Source organism: Manihot esculenta, chromosome 2, assembly GCF_001659605.2.
Source record: "Manihot esculenta cultivar AM560-2 chromosome 2, M.esculenta_v8, whole genome shotgun sequence".
Lineage (NCBI taxonomy): Eukaryota > Viridiplantae > Streptophyta > Magnoliopsida > Malpighiales > Euphorbiaceae > Manihot > Manihot esculenta.
This window is the reverse complement of record NC_035162.2, coordinates 7,992,512-8,006,643: the sequence shown is the minus strand read 5'-3', so window position 1 is coordinate 8,006,643 and position 14,132 is coordinate 7,992,512. Positions and strand designations below refer to the sequence as shown.

At 28.9% G+C, this 14,132-nt stretch overlaps 1 protein-coding gene across 1 annotated transcript; it reads right to left on the bottom strand.

The window, feature by feature from the left end:
• Positions 1-4,085: 4,085 nt before the first annotated feature.
• Positions 4,086-7,492, bottom strand: LOC110608621 (NAC domain-containing protein 37). Its single transcript, XM_043954090.1, is given in 5 exon segments — positions 4,086-4,773; positions 5,674-5,945; positions 6,274-6,450; positions 7,421-7,459; positions 7,462-7,492. Coding segments are annotated over 5 exon segments (1,134 nt in total). The 5' UTR covers positions 7,487-7,492; the 3' UTR covers positions 4,086-4,152.
• Positions 7,493-14,132: the final 6,640 nt, after the last annotated feature.

The window sequence follows — 14,132 nt, the reverse complement described above, 5'->3', positions numbered from 1 at the left end:
TTGTTTTGATCTTTGCTTGCCTACTATTTCATGCCCGTCTCATAGACCTCTAGCTGTGTGGTATAGGGCCTCTCTTTTCTTGTTTTACTTTTTCTGCATTTTGCGAGAATTCTTGACTGTGGCAGTTTGCTTCCGTTGGGTATATGTGGATTTCAAACGAATTATTCAAATTTGGATTTTCATATTGAAATGTACGTTGCATATGGACTAGCTATTACTCGGCAATGCCGAACGAATGCTGTCACCCGATATGGTTGCTTGAACCAGTCGTGTCAAATAAGAATTGGGTTCGTTTATCATGCGATGTTTCTTAAATAGTTTTCTAAACTTGCTAGAAGTCAACTTAGTTGTGCTATATTAAATAATAAATAAAAGCTCGAACTAAGTTACTTTTCTTTGAGAAGAAAAGTTCATTGGATGAGCTACGTATATTATTGGGTGCTTTAACTCTCCATAACCCATTTAGCTTCAGATTTTAACGTTCAAGCTTTCGAGATGTCTTAAACCTTTTTCTTTTTGAGATGAAAATTTTAAGCTTTTAATAATGATGAGACATTCTTTCAAAGTTTAAAAATAAAGGACGGGGAAGTATTAATCGAGTTACCTTGAAACCTTGGGATTCTTCCTTAGGGGGATTGCGCAGATGGGTTTGTAGGGCAATGTAGCAACAGGGCGGAGTTTTTGGGAGTCAAAAAAATGTTGAAGACTGACCCATATCCTTGGTTGTTCTGGATCAAACATCAGCCTGCTGTTGTCTGATTTTAGCATATTGAAGTTGTGGTATAGTATTAATCGTTTTAACTTATTTTTGAAAAGATAAAATAAAGGAACCTTTAATGCAGCACAATCTCTCAAACATATTTCTATTCTTTTGGGATTACAGAATGCAGGGCCTTTAAGCCGAAAAGTTGGTTATATTTTTCATTTGGGTTTCATATCTTGTTTACATATTTGCCCTTTTCCTTTCGTGTCATTGGCATTTTTAACTTATTATACCTATGCAATATTTGGTCCAACCCCTATAACAATATTTGGTCCAACCCCTATAAGAGTATAGCATGCCAAGTTCACTCTATTGAAGAGTTTTACCATGCTGACAGGATTTCATCCAGTCTTGGTCTCATAAGGGGAACTGACTCCAACTCCTTAGTAAATAAATAAAAAGTGATTATACCAAATTGTTTCGATTTTTAACTTCCTACTGCTTTATTTAATTTTTTTTTTTGAAACTCTAATATTGAAAAATTACAATTTTAATTCTTGAAAAACAACATTTAGGCTAGGAGATACCACAATCAATTTGAAGGAGTTCTTTGAATATGTATAATGCTCTCTCTATCTGGAAAAATAGAAATAGGGCTGTTTCTGAAGTTGTCAGCCTTGATCCGGTTAAAAGCTCGCGGATCATAACTCTTGTATTTCGAAGAATATGCTAGTGTCTCAGAGAATTCATGAAGGCAATCATAGCAGCAGTAATCAGCGGCAACGTCCTCTGCATGGGTATATCAAGTTTAATTGTGATGTTTCTTGGAAGTAATCTATGCCTTAAGCAGCTATTGCAGTCGTTGCTAGAAAGGCTGGTGCTTGTTTGATTGATGGGTTGCCAAAGAAAATTTACTCTTCATCTCAGGCCATCCCACTTCAACATTAACTTTCACATTTGTGATGCTTATCACAACCTTAAAAAAAGAAAGGGGCATTTCGCCATTTCCATGAGAAGAAGCAGTTAGTAATTCCAGGTGAGAGTAAATGGGTTCAATTTTGTTTGAAAAACCCAAACAAGAAAAAGAAACTGAATAAATTTAAATCATTTATTAATTAAATCAAATAACTATATGAAATATGTCAAAATTATTTACTTAATTTAATTTCATAAAAAAAGTAATAACATCTACAAACCTGTTAAATTGCAAAACAAAATAAAAATAAAAGTTTCTTCATTTCATTAAATTATAACTTAAATAATTAATTTTGTCAAGAATTTATTTCATTTGCATATTGTTAAGTTTTTATTTTATACTGTATTGCAACTATAAAAAATTTTCTCTATTCACTGTGCTACAAACATTTTAGTATGTTCACATTATATTTTATTAATACAAATAAAACCATCGTTATGGATATTTTACTTGATAATTCTTTTATTATAAGATATTATTAACTAAATTTAAAATTTTCTTAAAATTTTAAAATATTTATTGAAAAAATTATGTATCAAATTTATTTATTTTAATAATTATTTACAAAATAAAATAGATTAGTAATTATAATAATATATTGTTGCTTCTGAAAATTATTAATTTTATAATATATAATTACTTCATATTAATGGTATACCAATTAAGTTCAGTTTCGGTTATTTTAAGAAAATTGTTGATTTTTTTAAAGTTTATCCTTAATTATTCCTATAATTTTTTAATTATATTTTATTCAAATTTATATTTATCTCTTTTAATTATTTAATTTCTAATAGTAGATTAATAAAAATAAAATTATTGAAATTAGAGTAATTATGTGAGATAAATTTATTCAATAAACAAATTAATTTAATAAATATTATCATAATTTAAGTAATTTAATTATTATAAAAAAAACTTTAGCATAAAAATAAAAAAATAGAAATGATAAATAAATTATTCAGAGATATAATTAGGGCGTACGAATGGAATTTATAGTAGTTGGATTTTTTTTCCTAGCCCTTTCATGTACTTAACAACTCAAAACCCTAACATAAGACTTTACGTGGAGCCTCTTGGTTGGCCCATAAACTTTCCACGAGTACACTGCCCACCAGGCGCCTACCCCTTATACTGCATGTGCCAATTCCAATCGGTTGCTGTTTCAACTACGATTTCTTTTGTTCTAAATAACTTTGTTTGTCATTATTTATTTAAATTTCTTTTTTAACATTATTATGCAATGATATGGGTTTTGATTGAAAGGCAATTTTTGTTGTTACGGCAAAGAAAGCTGGTTAATTTTTGAAGAAGACAAAACAACATAGAAAAACATATGCAGTGGACCATATTTGAAAGTTAATCTGGACCGTTAGTGGTCCACCTAAATTCCTAGCGTGAAAAGGCCATCTCATAATCCTATCTCTTTCTCCAATCGCAGAATCTTTCATAAACACATCCACAGCTCTATTTTCATTTGTATTCTTTATTTCGATTTAATTTAAAAATAAAATATTCATGCTGAATTACTCAAGGAATATATAAAAAATGAGAAATTTTCTCTGGTGATCAGAGCTTATGATTTCAAGATTAATGAATTTAAGTAACCCTGGGGAAAGGTATTTGTTAATTTTGAGTTGATTAATTAAAGAAATAATAATAAGTTTGTAGTCTACAGTTGATTATGGATATGAAGCAAAGGGAAACTTAGAGGGATCAATAAAACAAAAAACAATGTTAATAGAGACAAAGCATGCCCAACAGGATAACGCATGCCAGACAACCCATGGGCCCACCAAGCCCACTCCTACTACTACTTCCCATGCTGCTGCTTCTTCTTCTTCTACCTTGTCAAATTTTATTCAAATTTAGGATAGTAGGAGCATTCCCAAGTTTCAATTTTTGAACATCACACCTTGTTATAATTTCCAAATTAACAGTCAATGAATTCTTCTAAGAAAGAATATTATGCTTAATTAGATATATATAGCAAATGTAAGATGAGGTTAATTTAAGAGGAACTATAGAGAATAATATTATCATCACCTAAAGAATTCAATTAAATAAAGTTGGAATTCGATGGATGGAAAAATCCAATTGTTTTGTATTTGAGGGAAAACCTAGAAGTTTTTTTCTTTCATTTCCCAAGGTTATGCATGTTCGGGAAAATAATCCACTACTTTTAAGGGCTCTTTTTCTGTATCTCGCTCTTCGGATCTTTTTAATTTCTGATAATTTATCAATTTTAACAAACAATTAATTATATTGATTCTCATCAGGGAGAGAAATAAGAGTATATACACACAATGCACAACCACATTTTTACAATAAATATATTATATAATATTTATATATGCTAGTACAAATAGAAGAAATCTGTTTTTTTTTTTTTTTTTTTTTTTTTTTTTTTTTTTTTTTTTTTTTTTTTTTTTTTTTTTTTTTTTTTTCTTTTGATCAACTCCCTTCTCCTCATGCATCATTTATCAAATATGCAAATTCCAATATCACAGTCAGAGCACGAACTTAAAAATCCATTAAACTTGTTCTCATCATCTCTACCACTCTGCAATAACAGCAATGACATGTCTGAACTATTCTCTTCCCCAAAGCTTGAAACTGCATTCTCACAATTATATCTGTCTTCTTGACTCAATTGAGAGGCTACAAACTTGTCAAAGGCTCTCCAGTCTGTTATTTTCTTCTTGTTATTGTTAAGGTTGTTGATGTTGCATCCTCTAGCTTGCTCCTCTTCTTCGTCATCCTTATTGTTATTATTATTGCTGTTGTTGTTCTGCGGTATCAGAGAGATCAAGCTTGGCCTCTTTATTAATGGCAGAGTTGAGCTTTCCAACTGAGGAAGCTGTACAAAATCATCGGACTGCATGAAACTCAAGTTATCTGTTTCTGTCTCTTGCTTACAGAAGAAGTTCTGTGGCATGAAATTCTGAGGCTGCCTCGATATATAATCAGTTGGATCAATTACTGAGCTAACCACACTTGACTCGTCATAGAAGTAGCTTGAGTCCCATCCTTCATTGTTCCTGGTTTGCCCAGTTGTTCGCTTCTTGAAAGCGCGGCAAACTACCCATCCTTCTTCCTGCAATAACTTAACCAAAAACTTTTTAATTAACATAATTAGAGGTATCAAAAGCTCTCTCTCTCTCTAATATGATTTCTAGTTTTTGACAAGCTCAGAAAGATTTTGCATGGAATTTCTTTGGGACTTTTGTAAGTTTCTTGTTGTTTGGTAAAGAGATGTTAATTAGTTAGATATGCAGTAGTAGTTGTCAAAGGCAATTGATAAACAAGGAGAGAGAAGGGAATTGGAATATTTCTTTTGACAAAATGAACAAAAAAGACATAGGCAATCCCATAAAAGAAAGGAACTTGGAACAGGAAAGCTAACTTTTGACTTAGAGAAGGTGGGAGGCATCCATCTTCACACATATCTACAGTGCTCATGGTCAAAGATATAAAAACTTTTGTGTTACTTATTTACAAGATTGAATGAATAATTTTTTAATATGGTACTAGGGTCTCTAAGATTAGAAGGTTCACAGCACCGACATAAATTATTCTTGTGGATTTCTTCAAAGTCGTTCATCAATTCATGAAGGCATATGTATACTCAATTTTTTTTTTTTATTATAAAAAAAGGAAATTCTCATAAATTAAAAAGAAGAAGAATCTAATCCATTGAGATGGATGTGGGTTGTGTTAGGTTTGTTTCCATGAAGAATTTTTCAAGAGCTAATCATCTTGTCCCTTAGATAAAGAAAGAGAGAGAGAGGCGGCAGGTTTTACTTTAGAACTTTTCATACGTGAACTGATAGTAATGGATTCCTAACAAACTTCTGTTATAGACTTTTAAAGGAGTGAAAAGAGGGAGTTCACAATATTTAGGTCAAAGAGAGCTAGAGAAAAAGAGAGAGAGACAGACAGAGAGAGAGAGAGATTAATGAATAATGATAAGAAATTAAGGATGATGTATGCTTGCCTGTGGAGGACCATTCTCGTCGGATTCAAGCCTGTACTCATGCATGATCCAGTCAGTTTTCTGACCATTTGGAGCTCTTCCTTTGTAGAAGACAAGGGTTTTCCTCATGCCAATCAGTTTTGCTTTGTCATAAATTGCCTTGTCTCTCCCGGTCGCCTTCCAAAACCCGGCCACGGTTGCTCTATTAGTCCTCGTCCCCGTCGGATACTTCTTGTCCTTGTGGCTGAAGAAATACCACTCGTTCTGCTCTTCATATCCGATTCTGCATCTGTCTGCACATAGCAATACATTCCACATCGATCACTGTAATACGTAAAGTTTGATACCAAACAAAACCTAGTTTCCTTATCAAAAAAAAAAAAAACAAAAAAAAAAACAAAAAACAAAACAAAACAAAACAAAACAAAACAAAACAAAACCTAGTAAACAAACTGAAATAGTGATGCAAGAAGCTACACGGTATCTGGGATTACAAGTACAAAATGCACAGTGCATTCATAATTAAACCCTAAAGCGATCGATCTGAGTTCAGTCACATTACGGGGGATTAATACAACCCTAAACAAGAAAAAAAAATTGCAAATATATACATAGATATACCTTGTAGATCCCATGGTTCAATCCTGTATAGATCAATATCTCTAATAACATCAAGATCGATCTTCTGAGAGGCTACTTTTTTCCTCAGATAATATCCCACAAGCTCCTCGTCAGTGGGATGAAACCGGAAGCCAGGTGGGACACACGATTCCATTGACTCCATCATAGCAGCTGGTGCTGCATAAAATTCACCACCATTATCATCACTATGCTATTTCATATATCATCTTTTAAATCATAACAAATGTGAAAGAAACTATAAGTATATTTAAAAAACATAACCCAGAAAAATGGGATGAGAAGAGAGAAACAAAATAGAAATCATCAACTGTAAAGGAGTAGAAGGAAGGAAAAAGAAAAGAAAATATCAAAACAAATAATCAAGTACCCTCCAAGTAGAAAGGTGGCAAGTGTTATCACGAATAATCATCGACTCATTTGGTGATGAGCGACAGTCACAGTATTTATCTATGCAAGGAAATTAGCGCGTGTTATAAAGGGAAAGCAAGAAGCAAATACAGTGGTTCTCGAGCAATGATGAATTTTTATAGGGATAAAAGAAGAAGAACAATAAGAAATAATTAAGGTGAGGATAAAGAGGAAAAAAAGAAGTTAATCATGAGAGTTTAGTATTGTATTTGTTTGATAAAAACCAAGAAGAAGTTGGAGGAACTTAGCCTTCTGTTGTTTGTGCAGGTCTCAAGGAACGGACAACTAGAGGTTTGTGCTAATGATGTTGTCTAGTGTTGGTGAATGGTAGGAATGATGCATCAAGAACGGGGTTTCCATTATGATGGTACAAACAATAAATAAAAAATATATAAACTAAATATACCAGCACAACTAATACACCCAGATTTTTTTTTTTTTTTCAAGAAAAAAATTGCTAAAGGAAAACATCAATTTTTTTTTTAAAATGGAAATTGGCTATATATTTATAATAATTATGCTGAATGGTAGAGAAGAATACTTGGGTTTTGGAAAGAGAGATGGAGATGAGAGGATGACGTCAGTCGTTAGCACAAAATTAGCATGCGTTTCTCGAAAGACAAAAGTTGAAGAAGAGAGGAAGGGAAAAAGAGGGACAGTAATTTGTATTGGATCAAGCCTGAAAAGAGAATGGGATAGATACTAAAAAGAAAAGCACTCTTGCAGAGTCTGTCTCGTCGCTGAAACGGGCTCTGTCTCTTGTCTTTTTGTCGAGAAATTCCATGGCAGAGACTGCCTCTCTCCCTCTTTCTTCTTTCTTCGATAGACTCACTCGGAGAGAAAGAGATCAAAAAAGAAAAAAGAAAAAGAAAAATACTTAATTATGGTAATGCCTCTTTGTGTTAATATTAACTTAAATCAAGAAATGATCAATTCTATATGACCTGCAGCACTCATCCAATATTAGTTAAGTTTTTTTGTCAAGGAGTTAGTGTTTCACATACACAGGGTGAGGTTTTCTTGTCAAGGAGTTAGTGAGCAGGAGCTTTTCTCTGTGACAAAGAGAATACAGAAGGAGATAGATCAACTGACTATACATATACTCTTTGAACGTACACAGTGTAGAATGATGATGAATTTGAGCGTTTACCCATATTCATCATAGTAAATAAACCATAACAATCTTTACCAAATTTAGTGTCTTCCTCTGATTATTATTCAGTACGTGTTCATCTTTTGACTTCTTTCCTCTTTATGCTTATGTTAAGGGATGTGCTTGTGCTACCTCTCCCCCTAATAGTCACATAGCTACTGAGAGGTGATCACAACAAACAAACAAAAGAAAAAGGAGTTTTGAGAGAAACCCATTAAGCAAAGGAAAAAACCCAGATGAGTATGGGGGAATTTTGCTGCAAAACTTTCCATTTCAAAGCTATAGAGGGGGAGAATGCAAATGGGCACTTTTTTATTAATGTAATTGAAGTTGAGATTTTCCATGCAAGTGCAAAGCTTACCTCAGAGAGTTGGAGAGGGTACGTCCAGGAGTGTTTTAATGGTGAGAATATATTAATGAAGAGAAAGACAAAAGAAATCAACGAGGATGATCAAATTAATAAGAAAGAAGAAGAGGGGAAGAAAAATTCCGTTAGAAGAGCAAAATGGAAGAGAATATAAAAGAAGAGGAAGGGAGGACCGCTCAATTGCGCATGGGTTGATGGTTGTCCCCATCCCCTTACGTCACCTGCTTTAATTTCTCCTCTCTATTTCTCTTTCTCTCAACTCGTATTCCTATGATTTGTATCTTTCGCATTATTCCCGACAATACAACACTTGTTTTCGTTTCTTTTTTCTATCATCAGAATTCACACTCTTGTTCAGAACATGTTTATTACATAACCTATTAATTTTGGCTGAAAGCTGTTTGAATTGTTTTTTAAATAAGAAAAAAATTCCGTGGCGTGCAGCAAACATTCAAAAATCCATAAATAATTCTCTAATTATATTTTTATGTGGAATTAATTATGATTTTAATTAAAATAAATCTTATTAATTGAGAATATATATACATCTGAATATAAATAAAAATTACTTCGTATGAATTTTGATTCTATTTCATTTTTTAAAAAGAAGGAAAATAATTTACAAACTAAATATTAAGCATGGGAAATTTAATCCTTCTTCAAAAGATTCTAATCCACCCGATTAACGTTCAATGCCATATGTTATTCAATTTCTTTTTCTTATTTTTATAATCTATAAAAATTAACCTTGCATTTCATTATCTCTCCTTCAAAATTTTAAAGTTTGAAATCTTTAAACCAAAATTCGCTAAATTTATTTACATTTACTAGCCATGCTATTTATTTTAGAGCTGTTTGTTCATAAATCAAAATTATCACTCGAAATCAAATTAAAATCGGCCTGTAATACTTGGACCAGCAAAGAGGACAAAGCAGTTTTGCATCGACTGTCAGGTGACACCCGCAAAGTTAAGAAATTCTTTTTACTTTTACCAGAAATGCTTATCAGAATTTGGTTGATAATTGATTAAGACACAAATATGTGATATTTTAAGAAAAAAAAAAACTCATTTAAATTTTATATATAAATTTAATTAAATCTCTATATTTTTATTTAAAAATTAAATAAATTTAATTTAAATTTTAAATCAAATAAATACTATACTGTTATTCAATAATTAAATTAACTCTCATTTAATATAATATTTTTTTAATAATAAAATATTATTTTATAATAATAAAAATATTTTTATATAATTAAATTTTATTTTTATAATTTTAATAATTATTTATTATATCTATATATTTTTTAAAATTTTTCTAATAACTAAAATACTAATTTTTTTAATTTTTAAAATTATAAAAAATAATATTATATTATATTAAAACTATTTGACCCTTAATAAAAATAAATAGATTTAATTGGTAGTAAGATAAGAGAGTCAGCCACAGTACTCTTAGAGGATATGATTTGTAACTCTCCTTGACTTTAATAACAAAAAAAAGAAATCTCCTTCAAAAATTGCTCGTTGGAAATTATTCCTCAAAGTAAAATTAATTTTCTCTTGTCATGACTTTTAAAATTTTTGAGTCAGTGATGTAAAAAGTCTTTTTATAATTTTAGTTAATAGATTATTCTTTATTATCACAAGATGGTATATAACCTTTATTTCTATTTGAATTCATTTTTTCATTAAAATTAAATTTTATAATTTTTCTAAAAACGGTTTTCAAATTAAAAGTTGAGAAGGAGATCGAAACTTGTGGACTGCCTCCTCTCGCAAGTTGGTCTTTGAGAACTCTAAAAGTACATTAGTTGAACTTATTTATTTTAAATTTTCATTGGGTTGCAGTAAATTAAATTCACCTAAGAATTTTTCTTTTGTTTCATATCATTTCGCGATATTATCTCGCAATAGAATAACTCGCCTTCACTTTTCGTTTTCAAATTTTCTGACTCACCTGCCACGCTGGTACGACGAGACAATCTCCAAATGCCCTCGACGCCCGTCTAAGCCGAGCTATTCTCCCCCGGCTAACATGGCTTATTAACCGGTTTTGCGTTTTCCTGAACGCCCTTCCATCTTCATAAACCCACCAATCTCATTGACAAAGGACTTTAACGTCCGCACATGGAGTTTGTCTCTGGAGTCGCTTTCAGGGGCGTTTTAGTAATCTGGAATTACATTTTACGGTATCTATCTGAATGATTTGTCGATGAAATTTGAGAGAATCGTAAAGACGCGGGGGAAAACGTACGTTAGAGGGGGAACTGTAGAATCCACGTGGCGGTCAGTGAGTGGAAGATGAGTTTTGTACTTTACGTAGAAGATAAACAAAGTGAGAGACAAAAATATACGCGATAGGGCAGAGCGTCGATCATGAGGCTTCTTCTTCCTGTTGAAATGACCTCACCATTTGATCACAAACTAATATATTATTGGGATTATCCAAGCATTCATTTTTTTTAAAAAATATTATTTGATTTTTATAATATAAAAAAAATAATTTTTAAATTTTTATAGCTATAGGCGGTCATATTGGAGTTATCAAGTTGTTTAGTTTCTATGGTTATGAACACTCGCTCCCACACTTAAAGAGTAATTTATTAGTGAGTACGAATATAAGTGGATTATTTAAATTTAAACGAGTGTATAAGAATATATATTTAAATTTTATATATATTTTGTTTTTATATTATAATATTATAAAATTAATTAATAAATTTTTAAAATTTGATTGATATTATTAATAAATAAATAAATATTACAAATATAAATGGAACAGAATTTTATACTATAATATTTTTTAATAATAATTTAAATATTAAAAAAATCAATCAAGTGAATAAATTTTTTATCATTTCGAATACTAATTATAATAATATTAAATCTCTTTTTTATGGGTGAGATTTCGCTAATTAGTGTCACGATTCATTAAAATTTATATACATAGTTTCGTTGAATAATAATAATAATAATACATATCTTACTTTTAATTAACATTATGCCATATTAATTATATTAATTGACAAACACTAGATAAATAAATCTACCATTTATCCTTTTCTTTTCTTTTTAATTTATCCGGTTACTATATTCATTACTATCTACCATTTTGTAGTCTGTAATTATTATTTTAATCTATTAAATTTCATTAAATCTAAAAAAAATTATTAATTTATTAATTTACACTTAAATTTATTAATTTAGTTTTCATTTATCTGCAGAAAATAATTTATATTTAAAAATTCATAAAAAATATTTTTTGTGAAAAATATTTTTTAATAAAATATTTTATTTTTTATTTTTTTAATTTTAATTTAAAAAATAAAATTTATTATAATACATATATATATATATATATATAAATTTTAATAAAAACGTTAAAATGTGAAAAATAATTTCTTTAATTTATTTTTTATTATAAAAACATATTTTATTAATTAAAATTTTAAAATATCTTGATAAAAAATATAAAAAAATATCTTCTTATAAAATATTTTTCCTAAAGCAAACTGAGCTTTAAATGCAATTGTGGACATCATATTTAAAAAGAGAATTAGTTGATGGTCGACTAAGCTAAATATCCTTGTCAAAATTGATAACACTAGATGGGAATCTTTTCGACGGTGATTCTTTATGGTCACGCCACGAGTAGATTTTTGAATCATATTTTTCATTTGTATACATGGTACCAGATGAAAAGGAATTAGATGATTGCTTAATTTCATCGCATCATTAATCATTGTACTATTTATTTTTTTTTATTAAATGTACTGTTTCACTTGTAACTTTTAGTTTAAAAAATCTTTTGCATCTTGTTCTGCTCTTATAATTTATAAAAATATAAATATAATTTATTTATAAAAATAAAATTATCGTATAATTTTGTAAGAATTTATATTTAAATTATTTTTTATAAAATTATTATGCAGGGATAAAGAATGCATCATGGAGAGTTACCACTAAATTTAACAAGCTTTGACTTAGAAGAGATTTTTGTAAGTTATATAATATCATCTATTAATCATGAGTTGGATTTCATCATTTTTAAGGTTTTTGCTTTTAGCATTGTTTGAAACCATAAAAAAATCAATGAAAAAGGAAATTAAATTGTGAAGTAATAATTAATAATCATATTTGGATTATTACAAGAAAATTAAGGAGGAAAAAGAAATAGATGATATAAAGAAACAAATAAATTGCACAATTGGAGAAAAGATGATAGGAAAAAAAATGATTTTTTTCTTGAAATCATAAATGAAATGTTGTTATTCATTTAATTAATCATTTTAATTATAAATAAAAAGATAAAAGTGTATTTTACTATTAGAAAAAACTTTATTTTTTTATATTTTCCTCTATGAAGAGGTGCATGATTTTTTTTTTATAACTTTTATTTTTGCAATTTTAAAATTTTGTTATTTGAAAATAAGAATTTTATATGAATTTAATTAATATTTTTAATTGAAATAAAAAATTAATTTTTTTAACTTGATAAATTTTTTCACTTCAGAAAAGGTAATTGGCGAAAAAAAATCATTTGAAATTCCTTGAAATAAAGCCAAAAAGTTTTCTTCCTTAAAAAAAAATAAACTTTCCTCTTTTTGTATTTTCCTCTATGAAGAGGAACATGATTTTTTTTTTCATAACATTTTATTTTCGTATTTTTTAAAACTCTTTGTTTAAAATTAAATTTTTATATAAATTTACTAATTTGTACTACTATTATAATCATAGTTTGTAAAAATTAGATTGAATATGAGTTAAGTAAAGTGGGGTTTATGTTTAATTGGCGTCCAGGTTAATACGCTGTCATTAGAAAAAGAGAACTTTAAAAAAAAAAACAAAAACATATTTCCTCTATATTACATTTAACTTTATTACAATGAATTTTTTTTAAAATTTTCAAAATTGATTTTCTTATTTCAAATAAAAAATAATTTAAAAAATCAATTAAAATAAATTTTTGCAAAATTCTTAAATTAGAATTCAAAAGAGATGGAAATTCAAACCCAAACACAATGAAATGGGACAATAAGTGGCCAAGAACAGAATGATATGACATGAGGGAACAGTGCACGCTATGGCCTGTAGGCGTTGGCCATGGAGTTGGAATTGGAATTGGAGACGCACAGGCACAGGCTTTCTCGCATGGTCTGTTGCTTTCTGCTATTTGTTGACTTATTTACATCCAAAATCATTATCATTTTTTTTGGGGGAATTCATAAGCTTTCTGGCACGTGCCGTTTAATTAAATGCAAAATTTCGCTGCAAATTATTTTATTTCCCTTGTTGGTAGCTTCGTGTTCTATAATGCCATAATAAGTTTTCTTCCTTTGCTTACACTTTGAATAATTTACACTTTTTTTTTTCTTTTTGATCTTTTGTAAACTAATTTACCTCTATCATCAAAGTATCATCATCTGTCTAACCAATGAAATTCAGTTTAGAATAACAAAACCATCTGAAATTTCAAATTTTAATTTTAATTCAGTGAATAAAAATATATTTAAAAAATTCTAAATTAATTTCAAATTTATTTATAAAAAATCGTAAATCAACTTTGATAAATTTAATGAACTCTGCTTCTTAATTTATAAAAATAGATAATTTATTTTTATTATTTACTAAAAAATAATAAATAATAAAAAAATTTACCGATAAAATCATAAAAAAATAATTAATATACAAATTATATAAAATTTGTTAGCCATTTTTTCTTTGTTTTTTCTTTATCAAAAGACAAGAAAAATTTTTTAAAGTAATTAAATTACATGTCCAGATAATTTTAGCATAGTAGATATTATTCGACTCTCTATTTGAAGAAAGAATTTGTGTATTGCATAAATGCCTATGGACATAGATGGGCAGTTGTGGAAATTGATCAGGCGAAGAGAAATTAAAG